This window comes from Chiloscyllium punctatum, chromosome 10 (genome assembly GCF_047496795.1).
Source record: "Chiloscyllium punctatum isolate Juve2018m chromosome 10, sChiPun1.3, whole genome shotgun sequence".
Lineage (NCBI taxonomy): Eukaryota > Metazoa > Chordata > Chondrichthyes > Orectolobiformes > Hemiscylliidae > Chiloscyllium > Chiloscyllium punctatum.
In genome coordinates, this window is record NC_092748.1 from 56196110 (window position 1) to 56214806 (window position 18697).

The window sequence follows — 18697 nt, forward strand, 5'->3', positions numbered from 1 at the left end:
GTTCTACCTGAGAATGCTTTCAAGTTTGAAAAAGACAATGAAAGGGGATTGGCCAGTTCTCCCAGATCAGCGTTTCTCTGGTTTGGTTTGATTTGGTTTTAGCAGTCTGGCTGTTCACTGAAAGCAGTCAGTTTTGAGGCTGCTGGTCCAAGATACAGCTACATGGAAGAAGGTGAGTTTCTCTGTCAACTCACTCTCTCCTGTAAGACCCTGTGTTTGATTTTACCTTTTTTACCAAGGGGTGTTTATGGGGATTGTTGCAAGTATTTGGAATAGCATCATTAAGTTGAGATAATCTGTTGGTTTTTTGGATGGGTTAAGTTATTCGGTATTTTGTTCTCTTTTGTTTGTGTTTCATTTGGTCATCTTGTCTAAATGAATTCTATTTTGTTTTAAACTAAGTGGTTTGACCAGCTGCATCTCTCCTGGAATATCCACATTATACCTGCTTAAAACAACTGGCAAAGTTAGAGTCTGGGCTACTTTCTTGAAATGTTTTGAGAGGGTCTGGCCTGGTCCATAACAGCTGCCAGAGGAAGTGGGGGAGGCAAGTGCAATTACAACATTTAGAACATTGAATGTTACAACACAGTACAAGTCCTTTAGCCCTCGCTGTTGCACTGACCTGTGAAATTAATCTGATTCCCATCTAACCTAGACCATTCTATTATTATCCATATGTATATCCAATGCCAATTTAAATGACTTTAATGTCAGCAAATTTACTACAGTTTCAGGCAGGCTGTTTCACTCCCTTACTACACTGTGTAAAGAAACTACCCCTGATATCTGTCCTAAATCTATGTCCCCTCGTGTCAGCTTTCACCATTCTTGCAAAAAGGCTTTCACTGACCACCCTATCTAACCCTCTAATTATAGGTCTCAATTAAGTCACCTCTCAATCTTCTTCCCTCCAATGAAAACAGCCTCAGTTTCCTCAGCTTTTCCTCGTAAGACCTTTCTTTCATACCAGGCAACATCCTAGTAAATCTCCTCTGAACCCTTTCCAAAGCTTCCACATTCTTCCTATAATGTGGTGACCAGAACTGTATGTAATATTCCAGGTGTGGCCTTACTAGTGACTTGTACAACTGTTGCATGACCTCATAGCTTCAAAACCCAATCCCCCTACCAATGAACGCCAACACACCATATGCCTTCTTAACAATCCTATCAACCTGGGTGGCAACTTTCAGGGATTTATGCACCTGGACATAAAGATCTCTCTGTTCATCTACATTGCCAAGAATTTTACCATTAGCCCAGTGTTCTGCATTATTTCTTCCAAAGTGAACTACCTCACACTTTTCCACATTAAACTCTATTTGCCACTTCTCCACCTAGCTCTGCATCTTATCAATGTATCCTCTGTAACCCTGTAAAAGGCATTTGAATGGGTATATGAATAGGAAGGATTCATGAATATGAAGATGAATAAGAATAAGAGGGATATGGGCCAAATACTAGCAAATGGGACTAGATCAGATTGGAATGGCTGGTCTGTGTGGATAAGTTAGACTGCAGGATCTGTTTCTGTGCTCTTTGACTCCTGTTTTCATTTCATCCAATCCTTTTCAACTACGCAAGCTCTGAGTTATAATTTTCCTATGATATCTTGTGCCATGCTCATCTGGTTCAACTCCCACAATTTTGGTCTCTTTCCCATTATACTGATCACTAAACTTCCCTTTCAGGCACCTCAGCTGATGTGATTCTCTGTTACTAGTCTTAAATGCATTGTTGCTTGCCACAACAAAAAACCCCTAAATTCTTCTAGAAATTATTGACCCTTCCCAATTTCCAATTTCTATGCTGTATCTTTAATGCTTTTACAAACAAGGAGGTCTGCCTCTCCAACAACTGTTAATTCTTTAAAATTAGGTTTACCAACCCCACCCTATAAAGAAATAACCACATTTATGAATGTTGTGCTATTCCTGTATGCATTATTGCTTCTTTCCTTTAATAACTAGCACACCATTCATTCTAGCAGTTTAGTTGCTTAATCCTATTGTTATCTTACCCAGATGTTTTCCTCTCCAAACCTCTCATTTCCATTGATAATATCTGTAGATATTTTATGTTATCAATCTATTCAGAGATGTTATTACACACCTCTGATGCAGTTGAGACTTGAACTAAAGCCTTTTGGCGCAACTACCACTGCCATTAAAGTCCTCTTTGCTTGTGTTTTATCTTTCACTAATTCCAGCTCACTCATGTTCTCTCAGTGGTATTTTTCGTGCAGCAAGTGGATTGATAGAACAAGCACACCTCGCCCCATTCCCCATACTCGCCTGATACCAGGGACATTACCGTACCGCATATCCTTCAAGTTGCGATTGTAATTGATTTAAGCGGTAATTTATTCTTGGAGATTCATGGTTATGGAATATTTATAACATGAGTAAAACATCCTTTGGTCCATCTTGTCCGCACCAGTCGTCAAACATCCATCCACTCAAATCCCATTTTCCAGCATTTGGCCTGTAGCCTTCCATACTATGGCTTTTCAATATTTTACCTAAATAGTTCTTAAAGATCTTGATGGTTCTGGTATTTACCATCTACTTTTAAGCAGTAAGTTCCTGCTATCAGGAAATCAACTTTTATAGTTTAAGTTTAATAATTTGGTTTTCATTTCGAGCGTAAACTGTTTTTCTTCCCAGTGTCTTTATTCATCCATTATTGGTGCCGGTGGACACAGTGGAGTTGTTAGCGGACTCCCGAAAAAGGCATGATTTGGAGACGCCGATGTTGGACTGGAGTGTACAAAGTTAAAAATCACACAACACCAGGTTATAGTCCAACAGGTTTAATTGGAAGCACACTAGCTTTGATGAAGGAGCGGCGCTCCGAAAGCTGGTGCTTCCAATTAAACATCCCGAAGAAGGCACATTGACAGCGCTCTTTGCTCCTGTCAGGCTGTCCAGCCCGAAGGAACTGCAACTGCTCCCCAGCAATGCGCAGCTCCGACACCTCCTAAAAATTAACCGGTTAACCTTCCATTTCTTCTAGAGTTGTTTGTGCCTCTTTAAAAAAGTGGTACCTTTTATTATGTGTTTTTTTAAAAATTGATTTCACTGGAGTGCATTGTCATTTGTTGACTCACTGCACGAATTTCTGATAGTTCGGTGCTGATGATGCGATGCTCCCAGCCATTGGTTGTCCCCGCTCGACCTCTGTTCCTTCTTTTCCCTCCCCTACCCCGGATCCATCTCGAGCCTTTTGGAGCTGCCTCACGTGTTAATTGCGTTTCTCCCCACAGCTGTTTCCTGATCGCTCACAAGTCCCAGCATCTTCTGTCACTCGTTCAGGTGCGAATCGTTGCTTACATTCAAAACATAGAAAAGCCTGCGCGAAATGTTAAAAACACGAATTTAGTTGGTCGACTTTTCACCCCTATTTGTTTTCCCTTCCTATTATCTGTTAAGGCTGATGCAATGACTGAAGAAAAAGTTAACTCGAATTTTCCCATCGTTCGCGCCGAAGACGAACGAATAGATTTTATAAAGGAGCAGGCGTTTAAGTCGTTAAAGGTAAAATCGGAAAAATGGAATAAATTCATCGCGGTGGATGAAAATAAAAAACTGCTACTGGATTTTTTCGATGAAATGCGGAATGGAAGGCTGCTGTTCTTTACTGGAGCAGGAGGAGCTCTGCACGCTGACTCACAGGTACGGACGGGCAAAATACTGAAGGCTTGGATAATGGTGGGTCACAGGACTTTTAAAAGTCGATTTTATTATTGTCAGTTTAAAAACCACTTTTTTTTTGGAGAGCAGAGGGAGTAAATCTGGAGGTGAAGTTTGATTTTTATTAAGTCGCTATCCAAAAGAAAAATAAAGAATTTTATTGAAAGAAATTAATCATAAACTTGCGTTAAAATGTCTAATTATGATGTATTGTTACAATCGTTGTTATTGTTATAAATGTAATATCAGCTATCTCGTGGATAATAAGTTGAATCCAAAATTGTGTTGTGTATTGCGCAGAGTTCACATTTTTTTTCTCTAAACGGTGCAAAATTAACAATTTGCTTTTCTTTTTCAAAGTTGACCTTCACATCAAAAAGCAAAATGCTTTATATTTTCAAAAACTGTAGTGGAAATTTGTCGGATAATGACCACGTCAATGAACTGATGCTTGGAGAGATCTTGCAACACCCAGTGGAGCATCTCGCAGTTTTAATCAATGAGGTAGAAAAACATACCAGCACACTTGTATCAAATGCGATCATACATTTTTTGTGAGTTTTTTTTTAAAAAAGGAAAACACAAGTCCCATTGGTGAATAGTATCTGTCTACCAGACCAATGCTATATCTCGAATTTGCACGTTTTGTAACATTTATCCATTTGATAACTATGGCTGGCAGAAATTGACCTGAATGGAAAAGGTCAAGATTGTGGTCGACTTTATTTGTCCAATATAGGCCATTTGTATCTATCACAATAGTTAAACACCCCACTCCACATGAAACCACATGGTCTTCTGGGAGAGGGGGGTGTGAAGTCTGAGGGATTCCTCTGATCCATCTGGGCAATAAAAACCTGTCATGATGATTATTTTGAACCTGACTTCTCTGTACCTACCTCTTGTAACAAGTGATGGCTGCCCCAGCTTTTAACTGGAGTAATAGTGCATGTTGGTATCTACTGCATAAGACAAAGGCTGGTTCTTGGTGTGACTGTTTCCTGGCTTGGATTTGGCATCTTACAGCTTCAAATTGTAACTCCTGTCCTCACTGACCTACTTAATTGGAATAAGACTGTCTGTCTAGTCCAGGCTCACCTTTGTTTTTTTAAATCCGATCACCCCTTTATGATTCTAAAATATAGAATCCCAATTTGTTTATCCTAAGATGCTTTATATTAATTTACTGAGTGTCCTCTGTATCCTGCTAAAGCATTATTATCATCTAAGACTGGACATACTGTTCCAAGTAAAATCTGACCAAAGTCATGCAGAAGAACAAAATAATATGCCTCATCTTAGGACAAATATGTGCAAGATTACACCCCCAACACTTTTTTTTCTCTAGCTATTGGTTCACAGTATTGTGTATGTACTTTAGAGATGTGTATTTTAAACAGCTCAAATCTCCCCCTTTCATCCCTTTTTTTTAATGCTTTTCCAGAAAGGGTGTATGAATGTGAAGCTTTATTTTGGACCATAAGCTTCGTGCTGTACTTCTCCAAATTGCGCTTATGACTCCTAACACACTATCTGAAGTAGATATGCATTGTGCATAGTCCTAAGACTTGCACAGATGTTTATCTGTGAATTTACAGATAATGCCTCCAAAATACATGCAGTTTTTTTTTAAAAAAACTTCTACAACCTCTTGGAACTGGAAAGAAAGCATAACCAAAAGTTCAAAAAGCATTAATATATTTGCTGCTAGTCCTTGGGAATTTCACACAATCCGGGCGCAACAAGTAGAACTCCATGAATTTCTGTTAAACATTACGTGGGACTGAGATGTATACGAATGTTGCTTCCACTGAAGGTGTAAATGATCTTATTGTTAACTTCCTTTACGTGGAGTGTTTGCATACACTGTACAATATGATTTTGATGTACTACTGTACCTGTGTTGTTTAAATGTAGTGTGGTCTCCCCTGAACACTTTATCAATGTGCTGTCATTTGTCGTACTACTACAAATTATGAATAACTTGTGTATGTAAGCTATATTTAGCTAAGTATTATAACTTTAATTTATGAGAATAATTTTATTTTGAAAATATAAGGATCAAATTTACACTTGCCACCAGAAAGGCTGAACTGTTGACTGAGCTGAGCTACTTTCATGTCAATCATTTGTCAAAAGAATGACCCATTAAAAGATTGAATTGCGAAGTAATCTAATATACCTCATCAAATAACAGTGAATAATGTATAATGTGCTTTGAGAAGCAGATGTAATACTTTGTACTGAATACTTACAGGATGATAATCTTTCTTTTTATTGATTTCATATCTTGTGTTACTTTAAATAATGTATACTAGTTGTAGCAAATCCAGGAGTTTCAGGTTAGGTTATATTAAAGAACAGATCCTCCAGCATAGTCATCTCAATTACCTGTCATTGCTTTCTTAATTAACTGAACAATTGAATAAATAACTGATGAAATGGTATAGTAGGGTAGCATTCAGGTTAATGGGAGATTGTGTGATTGCTGTGAGACCAGTCATCTGTGCAAAGCTAGCTCAGACTTTTTTATGCAAAGTTTCCTGTATCACTGTTGGAAGAATAACTAGAATTTTGTAACAGCGAATGGGCGAAGTGGAGAAGAATAGATGAAGCAGCTGCAAATAAGACCATGGCCAAAGCTGTAGAAATAGACAATAGGTACAGGAGTAGGTCATTCTGCGCTTTGAGCCTGCACCACCATTCAATATGATCATGGCTGATCATCCTTAATCAGTATTCTGTTCCTGCCTTATCTCCATAACCCTTGATTCCACAATCCTTGAGAGCTCTATCCAACTCTTTCTTAAATGAAGCCAGAGACTGGGCCTCCACTGCCCTCTAGGGTAGAGCATTCCACACAGCCACCACTCTTTGCGTGAAGAAGTTTCTCCTCATCTCTGTCCTAAATGGTCTACTCCGTATTTTTAAGCTGTGTCCTCTAGTTCGGCACTCGCCCATCAGTGGAAACATGTTTCCTGCCTCCAGAGTGTCCAAACCTTTAATAATCTTATGATGATATACAAAGCTTCAATGTAATTTCCTTTTTTTAAAAACTAAGTGCTTGAGTGGAAAAGAAATTCTGCATCCATGCGTACTAACACCAGAGCAACATACAAGTTTGGGCAGATAATTGATATAACTTTCATGGGGATAAGTGTTCAGAATACAGTGCATACAAAAGCCACTCAAAAGATTGGGTATTCTGTGATGAGTAACTAACCACCTGATGACTTAGTCTGATTTGTGCCTGATGGATAGTGGATAGGTGTGAAATGGATAAAGTCTGAGCACAATGTCTGAAGAGTTAAAATGGTGAGAGAACCTCCATTGAAAAAGCAACATCTACATCATAGCTAGAATGATGTCATAACCAGAAGGTTCCAGCAATGAAGGTGCCACTGCATAGTTGCAGAGCATTCTGATGAGAAGGGAGAGTGAATGGCAGAGGTCCACATCTACACTGCTATAAGCAAAAAGAGGGTTGAGATCCTGAAAGTAGAGTTTTAGAGAGGTGGGCGAAAGGTTGAAAAGCAGGATGGTGTATATCTCCTAATTACTTCTGGTGCCACATGCTAGTGAATTCAGAAATGGAAGGATAATACTGATGAATAAATGGTAAGTTGGTCTAGGAGAGCTTTAGACCCTTGATGCATTGTGAACATTTTCTATAGGAGATGAGACCTGTACAAGCCAGACAAGTTGAACTGCAATAGGGCTGAAAACAAAGTCATTGTATAGGTCGTACTACTTCTGTTGGGGAGCATTTATACTCCCTTTGGAGGGGAGATGAGAACCTAAGAGTAGATATGGAAGGGACAGGAAAGAAATGGAAGGGAGAAAATTCGTAAGCATATTTAAAGGATAGGCTAGAAAATAGACAATACGAGCGTTTGACAATGCTATATGGTAATACTGTATATTTTAATGCAAGATGCTGAGGTATTTGTGAGACTAGTGAGCCTGATATCAATAGTGGGCAAATTGTTGGAGGGAATTCTGAGGTACAGGATTTACATGTATTTGGAAATGCAAGGACTTATTAGAGATCATCAACATGGCTTTTTGTGTGGGAAATCATGTCACACTAACTTGATTGAGTTTTTTGAAGAAGTAACAACAAAGATTGAGGGCAGAGCAGTGAATGTGATCTATATGGACTTCTGTAAGGCATTCAACAAGGTTCTTCATGGTAGACTGATTTAGCAAGGTTACATCATGGAATACTGAGAGAACTAGCCATTTGGACACAGAACTGGCTCAAAGGTAGAACACAGAGGGTGGTGGTGGAGGTTGCTTTTTAGACTGGAGGCCAGTGACCAGTGGTGTACCACGAGGATTGGTGTTTGGTCAACTACATTTCATCACTTATATAAATGGTTTGGATGTGAACATAGGAGGTATGGTTAGTAAGTTTGCAGATGACACCAAAATTGGAGGTGAAGTGGACAGTGCAGAAGGTTACCTCAGAGTAAAATGGGATTTTGAGCAGATGGGCCAAGGAATGGCAGATGGAATTTGGATAAAATGTGAGGTGCTGCATTTTGGAAAGGCAGGATGTATACACTTGAGTGTTGCTGTACAAAGAGACCATGAAGTGCAGGTTCATAATTCCTTGAAAGTGGAATCGCAGGTAGACGGGATAATAAAAAAGGCTTTGTTATGCTTGTCTTTATTGGTCAGTGCATTAAGTATAGGAGTTGGGAGGTCCTGTTGCAGCTCTACAGGACATTGGTAGGCCACGTTTGGAGTACTGTGTGCAATTCTGGTCTCCCTGCTATAAAAGGATGTTCTGAAACTTGAAAGGGTTCAGAAAAGATTTACAAGAATGTTACCAAGATTGAAGTATTTGAGCTATAGGGAGAGGCTGAATAGACTGGGGCTATTTTCCATGGAGTGTCAGAGGCTGGGGGGTGATCTTGTAGAGTTTTAAAATCACGAGGTGCATGTATAAGGTAAATAGACAAGGTCTTTCCCCAGGTTGGGAAAGTCCAAAACTGGAGAGCAGAGGTTTAGGGTGAGAAGGGAAACATTTAAAAGGGACCTAAGGGGCAACTTCCTCATATAGACAATGGTGCATGTATGGAATGAGCTGCCAGAAGACATGGTGGAGACTGGTACAATTACAACATTTTTAAAAGGCATCTGGATGTATATATGAATAAGAAGGGGTTAGAGGGAAATGGAACTAGATTTATTTAGGATATCTGGTTGAAATGGGTGAGTTGAACCAAAGAGTCTGTTTCCATACTGTACGTCTCTATGACTCTAAATCTGAGGTAGAACACAGATGAACCGAGAGCATGAGTAGAAAACCCTTTTCCCTTTAAAAGCGCTATGGTCCCAATTCTTCTTTTATATCAATGGGGTCCTCAGTTATTATGGAGTCATATTGCATGGAAACTAACCCTTTTGTTGTGTTGTCTGTGTTGACCAGACATCCCAATCTGACCATTTGCCAACATTTGGCTCATAGCCTTTTTAAAAATCTTTCCCCTCTCTCTTGACCTAACGAAGTATAAAAAACTAGTATCAACGAATCAACTAAAATTGATTAAGCAGGTTTTATAAATGCTTGCACAGACAAGCAGTGAAGATAATATGAAAGTTTTATATCCTTTTAAGGCCCAGGATTCCTTGAATGGTGCAAGCATAGGTTAAGCCTTGTGTCTTTTTTTTAGATTAGATTCCCTACGGTCTCTTCAGCCCAAGAAGTCCACACCAACCCTTCAAAGAGTAACCCACCCAGACTCATTTCCATACATTTACCCCTGCCTAATGCATCTAACACTATGGGCAATTTAGCATAGCCAATTCACCTGACTTGCACATCTTTTGGATTGTGGAAGGAAACCTGAGCACCCGGAGGAAACCCATGCAGACACTGGGAGAATGTGCAAACTCCACACAGGCAGTCGCCTGAGGCCAGAATTGAACCCGGGTCCCTGACGTTGTGAGGTAGCAGTGCTAACCACAGAACCACTGTATCATTGAAGTAATGTTACACTGAATTATATTTCCAAAGAATAACACCGCAGAAGCTATGGTAAAACCATGTCAACAAAAACGCAGATTGAAATTAACTCTCTATGTTCGCTTATGGTGGAGTCATCTGAAGTCACCTCATCTCTGTAACTAGAGTCATCAAGGCTAAACAAATACCCATTATGTATACTCCATACATCAAGTTGTATAAATAATGTTACATCCTGTAATTAATAATGCTGAGTTTCACAAATGATTCACCTGGCAACACCAGGAATACTAAAGCAATTGAAAAATGTTTCTCGTTGAATGTCAGGATGTACTTCATATAAATAGAGGTGTACAGCATGGAAGCAGACCTATCGGTCCAACCAGTCCATGCTGACCAGCTATCCCAACCCAATCTAGTCCCACTTGCCAGCACCCGGCCCATATCTCTCCAATCTCTTCCCATTCGTATACCTAGAGCGTTAACATAGAGAATTAATTTGAATCTGTGTTTTTGATGACATGGTTTTACCATAGCTTGTTGTTTCAAGCATAAAGTACATGATTTCTGTGAAAGGGTCACCAGACCCAACAAGTTAACTTTAATTTCTCTTCATAGATGCAGCCAGACTAGCTGAGCTTTTCCAGCAACTTCTGTTTTTGTACTTTAACAAATTATGTTTTCTTCTACAGTTCTAAATAAATATTTGACTTATTTTCTTAAATTTAATAGACGATCCTTCAATTGAATCTCATGTAATTAAAACATATATAATTATTCAAACTCAAATGTTTGAGCACCTTTTAAATGGCTGCAAGGTCAGCAAGACCAATTTTATGCAAGCAATTTTCTGATCCAACTGTTAATTACCTCAAGCAGAAAAAGATAGTTAAGGTAAAATCTTAAAGGTTATTTCAAGCAAAAAGATAAATAATATGAAAATCTTGCATGCTCTTATTAAGACATGACTGAAAGAGGGTAGAAATGGCATCTTAACGTCGCTGGTTGTACAAATTCCAGATGAGAAGGAAGCATTAAGAAAGAGGAGAGGGTTGTAATATAGTTTAAAAAAACAATGACGCTGATGGAAAGGATGATCTGATAGAAGGATCATTGAAATAAAGCCACATTGGCTCAACAGAAGAGCAGAACTAAAACAATCGTTACTGGAAGGTAGTGAAAGACCTCCCCTTGCTGCGACCACCAACCCCAACAAGTGGAGAGCAAGAGAGGAACAACAATATTGGCAAATTTGAGAAGTACAAAAATGATAAGTCAGCAATAGAGGATTTCAACAACACAAATATTAACTCTGAGACTCGGCGTGGATGGCATAGATATAGCAAAACTTATAAATTGCATTAGTTAGTACAAAGCAATTCCAATGAGAGTGGAAAATATGTGACTTGGTTTTAGGGAATGAAGCTTGGCAAGTGGAAGGGATATCAGTTGGGGAGTACTTTGGAAGTGATCATAACTCAAATAAATTTGGGGTAGTTATGGAAAGGGACAAAGATAGACCGGAATAATAGTTCTCAGCTATCTTTACTAGAGCTGAGATGTGATTTAGCTAAATTGGATAAGAAACTGCGACTTGATAGCAAATGAGTATTGGATCAATTGGAGGTGTTTAAGGAAGAGGTAGCAAGGGCTCAGAATAAGTATGTTTCCTTAAGAGGTGAGACTAACAAATACCAAACACTCTGGATGTTAAAAGGTTTATAAAAGGAAGAAGGAAATAAAGGGAAGCAGATATCAAGGGCTTAATATTGTTGGAAATCTAGAGGAGTATAAGAAATGAAGGAGGCAAACAAAGAGGTAAAACAATGAAAAATAATGGTAACTCCACAGATTTCTTTTGGTAAATCTACAAAAGAGCAAAATGATAAAAGCAGGACATTTATGGACTAGAAGAGAAACCTGCGTGAAAGCAAAGGACTTTGAAAACTGACCTAAGTTATAAAACACAAAGGAGAGAAGACAGACATTACAATTGGAAAGGAGGAATGTGAAATACCAGGCAAAGTTAAACTGAGAGAAGAAACATTTAAGGATTTAACATCTTATGAAAATGTATAATTTTCCATGCCGAGATGAAAACTATCCTGGTCTGAGGTTAAGGGAAACAAGTGAAGAAATAACAGAAACTCTAACCATAATTTGCCAACCTTCTCTTCACTATTGTGAATAGGTTGACTATTGTGAATAAGTATTTTGTAGAAGTAACAAGGCAGTTAATGAGCATAGTGCTTTTGATGTAGTATACATGGATTATATCAAGATTTTAGACAAGGTCCCCCATGGCAGTCTGGTCACAACAGTAAAAGCACATCATCCAAGGCAAAGTGATAATCTAGATACAATGTTAGCTCAGAGGCAATGTGCAAAGGTCATTATCAATGTAGGTGATTTTGAGGTTGGAAGGATCTTACCTTTGCTCATCAGGACTCCTTACTAGATCTCTTTTAGTGGAATATATTAATAATTTGGTCTTGAACGTAGGAGACATGATAAAGAAGTTTGCAGACAATACAAAAATTGGCCATATTGTTGATAATCAAGAAGAAATTTGTAGATTACAGAAGAATATAAATGGATCAGACAGGTTGGTAGATAGTGGCAAATGGAGTTTAATTCAAAGAAGTGTGAGGTAAAATGCTTTGCAAAGGCTAGCAAAGTAAGGGATTAGACAAGAAATGGCAAGGAGGTATGCTGGGAAGTGTGGAGAAATAGAGGAGGCTTTGGAATGTACGCCTGCAGATCCCTGAAGCTGACTGGACAGGCGCAAAAAGTGGTCGAAAAGGGTTCTTGTCTGCTTTAGCCTTGCCACTGAGTTGACGAGCAGGGAAGTTATGCTGGAGTTATTATCATACACAAGTTAGATCACAGGTGAAATATCGTAGGCAGTTATAGTCTTGTAGGAAAAATAACTTCTGCTAAGATGGCAGTGGAGTTGGCTTCTGAGACCGGATCTTGTCTGCTCCTTCTGCTTTTCTTTTAGTTTTTTGTCTCTTTCCTCTAGTTTTCTTTTCTATTTTATTTTACTTACCTCTTGGTGAAGAACTCTGTTATGTTGACGGTATGAGTGTAGACTTGTGAGGGCGGTGGCGGAGGAGAGTTTGTATTCCCAATGACTTCTGCAGCATCATAGTTGCTGGTGCGGAGGCGAGTTTGGATTCCCTGTGGTGTATGCTTCCAGCACAGAATCATGGAGATGGTTTGAGCCCGGTATGAGACTCAGCAGCATTAGCAGCAGCTGTACTGGCATGGTGGGTCCGAAGCAGACTTGTGGCGGCGGAGTTGAGTTTGAGCCGGTGCAGTACCTGGCAGCATCAGTGACGTCTGCATTGGGGAGGCCAAATGAGGACTTGGAGGCAAGATGCCCTGAAGATCGGTGACTTTCATTCCAATGGCAGTGATGTGGGGAAGGGGACTTTTGCTTGGCCAATAGGCCCATGGCCCATAGCGGAGCATTTGACAAGAGGGATTGTAAGGTTGAAACATTTTCTTTTATTTCTTCATTTTTTTGCCTTCGTGTTCTGTGTTTTGTTTTATTTTTCTGTTTTTTAAGATGGCACCGGAGAGTGGTAGTACAATAAAACACTCTTCACTATATTTTGTAATGAGATACAGGTGACAAGAAATAATAAAAAAAGTATTTGCACTAAAGAGGGTACTAAGGAGATTTATGAGAATGAAGCCTGAATTGGATTATGAGGAAAGACTGGATAGGCCAGGGATGTTTTTATCAGAATAGAGGAGGTTGAGGGGAGACATAAATGAAGTGTAGAAAATTGACAGGTGCATATGAAATGGATAGGAAAGTTGTCTTCTTGATTGAGAGGCCCAAACCAGGGATTGTAGATTTAGGCTGAGAAAGGGTATACTCCAGAATGGTATTGAAGAAATCTGGGATATCAACTATGAAGTGTGTTCCGTAAATATGATTAGGTCAAGGTCTTGTACAACAAGCCTATAGGATAACTCTCCCAATTTTATCATAGGTTTCCTGATATTTTATGGGGCAACTGTACTTGTGCCTTTATGGTATCCGAGGGCAATGCTGGTTACTTTTTTTTCATGGCAAGAACTGAAGGACTTTAATGAACAAAATCAGTTTTATACCAATCTAACAGTTTCATGCCAATCTAACAGTTTCATGATCACCACTATTGTGATAGCTTCTTTCAGAAAATGTTTAATTATTATTTAATGATCACTTTAAAAGTTAATTATTTAATTAATTGAATTCAAGTTCCATGATGGTATTTGAAGTCCTGTCTCATAAGCACTATATCCAATAATATTTGTGTGGAATTATACAGCCCAAGTGGGGGGAGATGTACAAAATAAATTCCTGTCCTGCCTATTCTCGATCAGTTTGTCACGTTATAGGGAAGGGATCAGGCAGCTGTATTTAGGCATGTTGAGAGCCTTAAGCGGCTATATGACAGTCTCTCAAGGGGCTTGGTCTACCTCTATTGCTACATTCCATTAGGTGGGGCAAGTACAAATAAAAGGTTAGTTTGGCAGATTTGATGGCTTGATCTAGAGGCAGGCAGGACAAGAGGTACTTATGTAGCCATCTGTGCCTGCTGAGGTCAACCCACTAAGATGATGTCACTTCTTGTGCCTTCTCCACCCTTCTGTAACATGCACCCAAAACGTTCATGTACCCCATTTCTGGGATTACAAAGATGTGCCCACCCAAAATTGTTGGACTTGCCTTATGAACAGGGCACATCTTCAGTTATTTTCAGGACTCCTTATGGTTCTAGCAATGACTGCATCTCTAGTTTGGCACTGTAGTCAATCAGGTTGGCTGCCAATTTTCTAAGACTGACTTTCTGTCACTGAGGGAGCAACACAAACAAAAGACGAAGATATCCTCAGTGTATTATTGCAGCAGGAGTGCCAACTTTCTGTTCAGTATGGTACGAACCTTCTTTTTGGTCCAGAGCATCAGCAATCCACACCCCTCACCTCAAACATTTACTCCATTATCACTATTTTGCCATTTCAAACCATGTACCAGGGATGGTCATTGATGAAGTATTTGTAAATTATGTTTTACAAAACTCCATTAATCTGGAGCTATGATGATTGACTGCATCCACCACAACCAGAAAGATGCTTCTTCTGCACCTAGTATAACAGTGTTTGCCTGCTATTGAGCAGAATTGCACAGGCTCCTTTGTGCCGTACTTTGCCTTGATTTTGAGAGCAGTTACCCTCACCTTCAATCTGTCATACAGTTTAAAGGGTTCACATTTGGATCAAAACTACAGTAAGATCCCGTGCTGAATGTTTCTGGTGGAATTTAAACAAATTGCTATGTTGTTGGTGAGTAGATTTGGTGTAGTGGCATTACTAATTATTTCTTGCATCACTTTAGTTATGATTGGGAGGAGATCATTAGTGTGGTGATTGTCTGATGTCTTTTTGTCTGTCTTGGGTTATATTCTGGGTCACATACCTGTGCAACATTCCACATTATTGTGTAGATGCATGTATCCTAACTCTGGGATAGCTTGGCTCAAATATTAATTGCTCAATTTTGTTTGCATTCAAAACAATATCCAGGCATATAGCTTTTGTTCTGTCCAGTGCACTTAACTGCTGTTTAATGATAACTGTGTCAGTTTAATGTTCAACACTACTACTTTGTGTTTTAGCATTATAGTCTTTGTAACTATATTGTTTACTGAAGTAATTTGTGCATTTGCAGGTACTGGTTCCAATCTTGTCCAATTCAAATAATCATTTGGGGTGGCCACAGGCTATATCCTACGATGTCAGAAAACATACTGAAATGATAAAAAGCAGAATATCTGTTGTTCATGGTCAAATGGAAGGGAAAACTATTTTGCCATTGCCCCTTGTTCCTGAAAGTGTATATGAAAACCAAGAAATTGAAATTCACGATAAGTACGTTGTTCTTCCAGATTCTGATTCTTTCAAACTTGCTGATTCCCATAAATGCTTGTTAGTAAAGTTTTAAGGTGCTTGCTTTTGAAAAAAAGTTATTTATGACTTCATAAAATGAAGATAATTCTGCCTATCACTAACCTACCTAATCATGGGAAGGTATTAAATATTGTGTTGGGTTTGTTTTAGAAGCAATTTTTAATAATTAAATAAAAGTTGACATAATTATGTGTGGAGGTTGGAGTTTTAATACATCTAGAAAGTTACAGAAACTGAAAATAGTTTTAAATATTACTGCACACTTCTTTGTTACCATTCACTTCACATTGTCAAGCTGTTTCCATGATATAGTTGATATTTAAAGTCTATTTCATGATGCATTATAACAAGATAATGGTCGTCATTTTTGAGTGAAAGCAACCCAAAACAATGTTTAGGAAGTGTTTATTTGCTCAAGTGCTCATAAGTGTAAGGGTTAGGATTTCTCCATGTCAACCAGTTCATAAAATGTCTTAGTCATATGTGTTCTTGCTTGTGGCATTAAATGCTTATAGAGTCAGAGATGAAGGTTGACCTGGGTCTGTTATTCAGCCCAAACATGTTAACCAGAATCAAATCTGTGGCACTGTCAAAACTGTACTTAAGATCTTGCATGATTGAAAAATACGTTTTTTCTTATTGATTCATGAGATGTGGGTGTCGCTGGCTAGATCAGCTTTTAATGCTTGCCCCTAATTGATCAGAGGGCATTTAAGAGTCAACTACATTGTTGTGAATCTGAAGTCATGAAGGACAAATAGCTATTAAAAAAAATTACTATTAATCTTTACATCTGTCATTTCAAGGTTCAGTGTTGTCTAACCTGTAATATATAGATGCTGGTGTAATGAAGTGACTTCATGATTTCAATTGATCTAACACTTTATTTAAAAGCTCCTTATTTACTTTTTGTAGCCTTTCACAATTAGACAAATCAATACTTCATTCCATTGAGTCCATGGTGATCCAATGGATGCATCAAATCACAGATGTTATGAAACAAGATTCAGTTGATGACTTATTTGAAGAAATAAATCCTACTCCAAGTTCAGAGATTTACTTTTGGATGGCAAGGAAAGAAAACTTGCTTGGAATATATAAGCAGGTTTGTACGTAGAACAAACAAGCTGTTTCTCCTTATCACTGTTAAGTTTTAAAAATGTTAAATCTATAAAGGTAATGAAAGACAAACCTGTATTTTAATGTTTGATGTGGTTCTGTCTAGTTAAGATATTATCCTCGCGTGAAAGGAACAGGAGTAGGTCATTTTGATTTGACATTCCTTGTGTCCACTATCCTGCCCTTTCCCTATAACCTTTGCTTTCCCTGCTGATCAAGAATCTACTTACCTATCTCAGCCTTAAATATACACAAAGGCTGTTCCCCCACAGCTCAACCCCCTGAGAGAAGAAATTCTTCCTTATCTCAGTTTTAAATTAGCGTCCTTTTATTCTGAGACTATGTGCTGTGATACTAGACTTACCCACGAAGGGAAACATCCTCTTAGCCTTTACCCTGTTATGCCTCTTATGACTCTAATCCTATATTTCATAGAATCCCCACAGTGTGGAAGCAGGCCCCTTGGCCCTGCAAGTCCACACACACCCTCCAAAGAGCATCGACTCCTCCTCGATTACTCTACATTTACGCCTGACTAATGACCCTAATCTACACATCCATGAACACTGTGGGCAATTTAGCTTGGCCAATTCACCTAACCTGCACATCTTTGGATGGTGGGAGGAAACCGGGGCACCCAGAGGAAACCCACGGGAGAAAGTGCCCAAACTCCACACGGTCACCCAAAGCTGGAATCAAACCTGAGTCCCTGGCACTGTGGAAAAAGTGAGGACTGCAGATGCTGGAGACCAGAGTTGAAAAATGTGGTGCTGGAAAACACAGCAGGCCAGGCAGCATCCAAGGAGCAGGAGAATCGACATTTCGGGCATAAGCCTTTCCTGAAGAAGGGCTTATGCCCGAAATGTCAATTCTCCTGCTCCTCGGATGCTGCCTGGCCTGCTGTGTTTTTCCAGCACCACATTTTTCATCCCTGGCACTGTGAGGCAGCAGTGCTAACCGTTGAGCCACTGTGCTGTCAATATGTTTCAATGAGATCACCTTTCATTCTTCTAAATTCCAATAGTTGAGTCTCAAAGTTCTTAACCTTTGCTAATAATGCAATCTCTTCATACCAGGTATCATCCTAGTTAACTGTCTCTGAACTGCCTCCAATGGTATGATATCTTTTCTTAAATAAGGGGACCAAAACTGTTCGTGTCACTCCAGATATGGTCTCACCAGCACCTTGTCCAGTTGCAGTAAGATTTTCCTACTGTTAAACTGCAACCCCTTGAAATAAGGGCCAACGTTCCATTCGCCTTCCTGATTACTTGTGGCACCGGTGTGCTAGCTTCCTGTGTTTCGTGCCCAGGTCCCAGGTCCCTAAGATACTTTGTGTTGCAGCTTTCTGCAATTTTTTTCATTTTAAATAATAATCTGTTCTTTTGTTCTCCTTTCCAAAATGAACAACTTCACATTTTCCTGCATTATACTCCATTTGCCAACTTTTTGCCCACTTATTTAATCTATCAATAGCTCTCTACTGTCCCAGTCGCATGCTACACATGTCTTAATACATTTGACAGGGGCAAATGGATGGGAATGGGCACTGTTTTCTTAAAAGTTTTTACATGAGTGGGAGGGAAAACTTGTCTTCAGGGGTGTCCTTAAGTGCACTGTGTGTACTTTTCCCAAAAAGGCAGTATTCTCCTTCCTTCCTCCCCTCCCTGACTTTACAGTCTACACCTCAGCCATCCTAGCACTCCTTCCTCTATATCTATTGCCCTAGCTTAGCTGGTTCTGGAATCTATTGGTGCCATTATTCTGAGACTGGTCACATCACTGGGTAATAGAAGCAATCTGATTGGCTAACAGTTCCAAAGGGTAGGACTTCCTCCCACTGAGGGTCCCTTGACTCTCCAGTGATTTAGGGGGCAGATGCCTTCTGTCGACAGCAAGTTAGTGGCTTTCCTTCTGGGTGTATTGAGCACTGTCCTGTAAA

The 18697-nt window shown here is 39.3% G+C and overlaps 1 protein-coding gene across 1 annotated transcript in view; it reads left to right on the forward strand.

Annotated features, from left to right (window-relative positions):
- Positions 1 to 3246: 3246 nt before the first annotated feature.
- dnah9l (dynein, axonemal, heavy polypeptide 9 like) overlaps positions 3247 to 18697 on the forward strand; it is a 428305-nt gene continuing 412854 nt past the window's right edge. Inside the window, exons 1-5 of the mRNA XM_072579200.1 lie at positions 3247 to 3317; positions 3435 to 3677; positions 4056 to 4199; positions 15398 to 15597; positions 16552 to 16741. Of these exons, the coding sequence (XP_072435301.1) occupies positions 3444 to 3677; positions 4056 to 4199; positions 15398 to 15597; positions 16552 to 16741 (768 nt within the window). The 5' untranslated portion in view covers positions 3247 to 3317; positions 3435 to 3443. The remainder of the gene's footprint in view (positions 3318 to 3434; positions 3678 to 4055; positions 4200 to 15397; positions 15598 to 16551; positions 16742 to 18697) is intronic.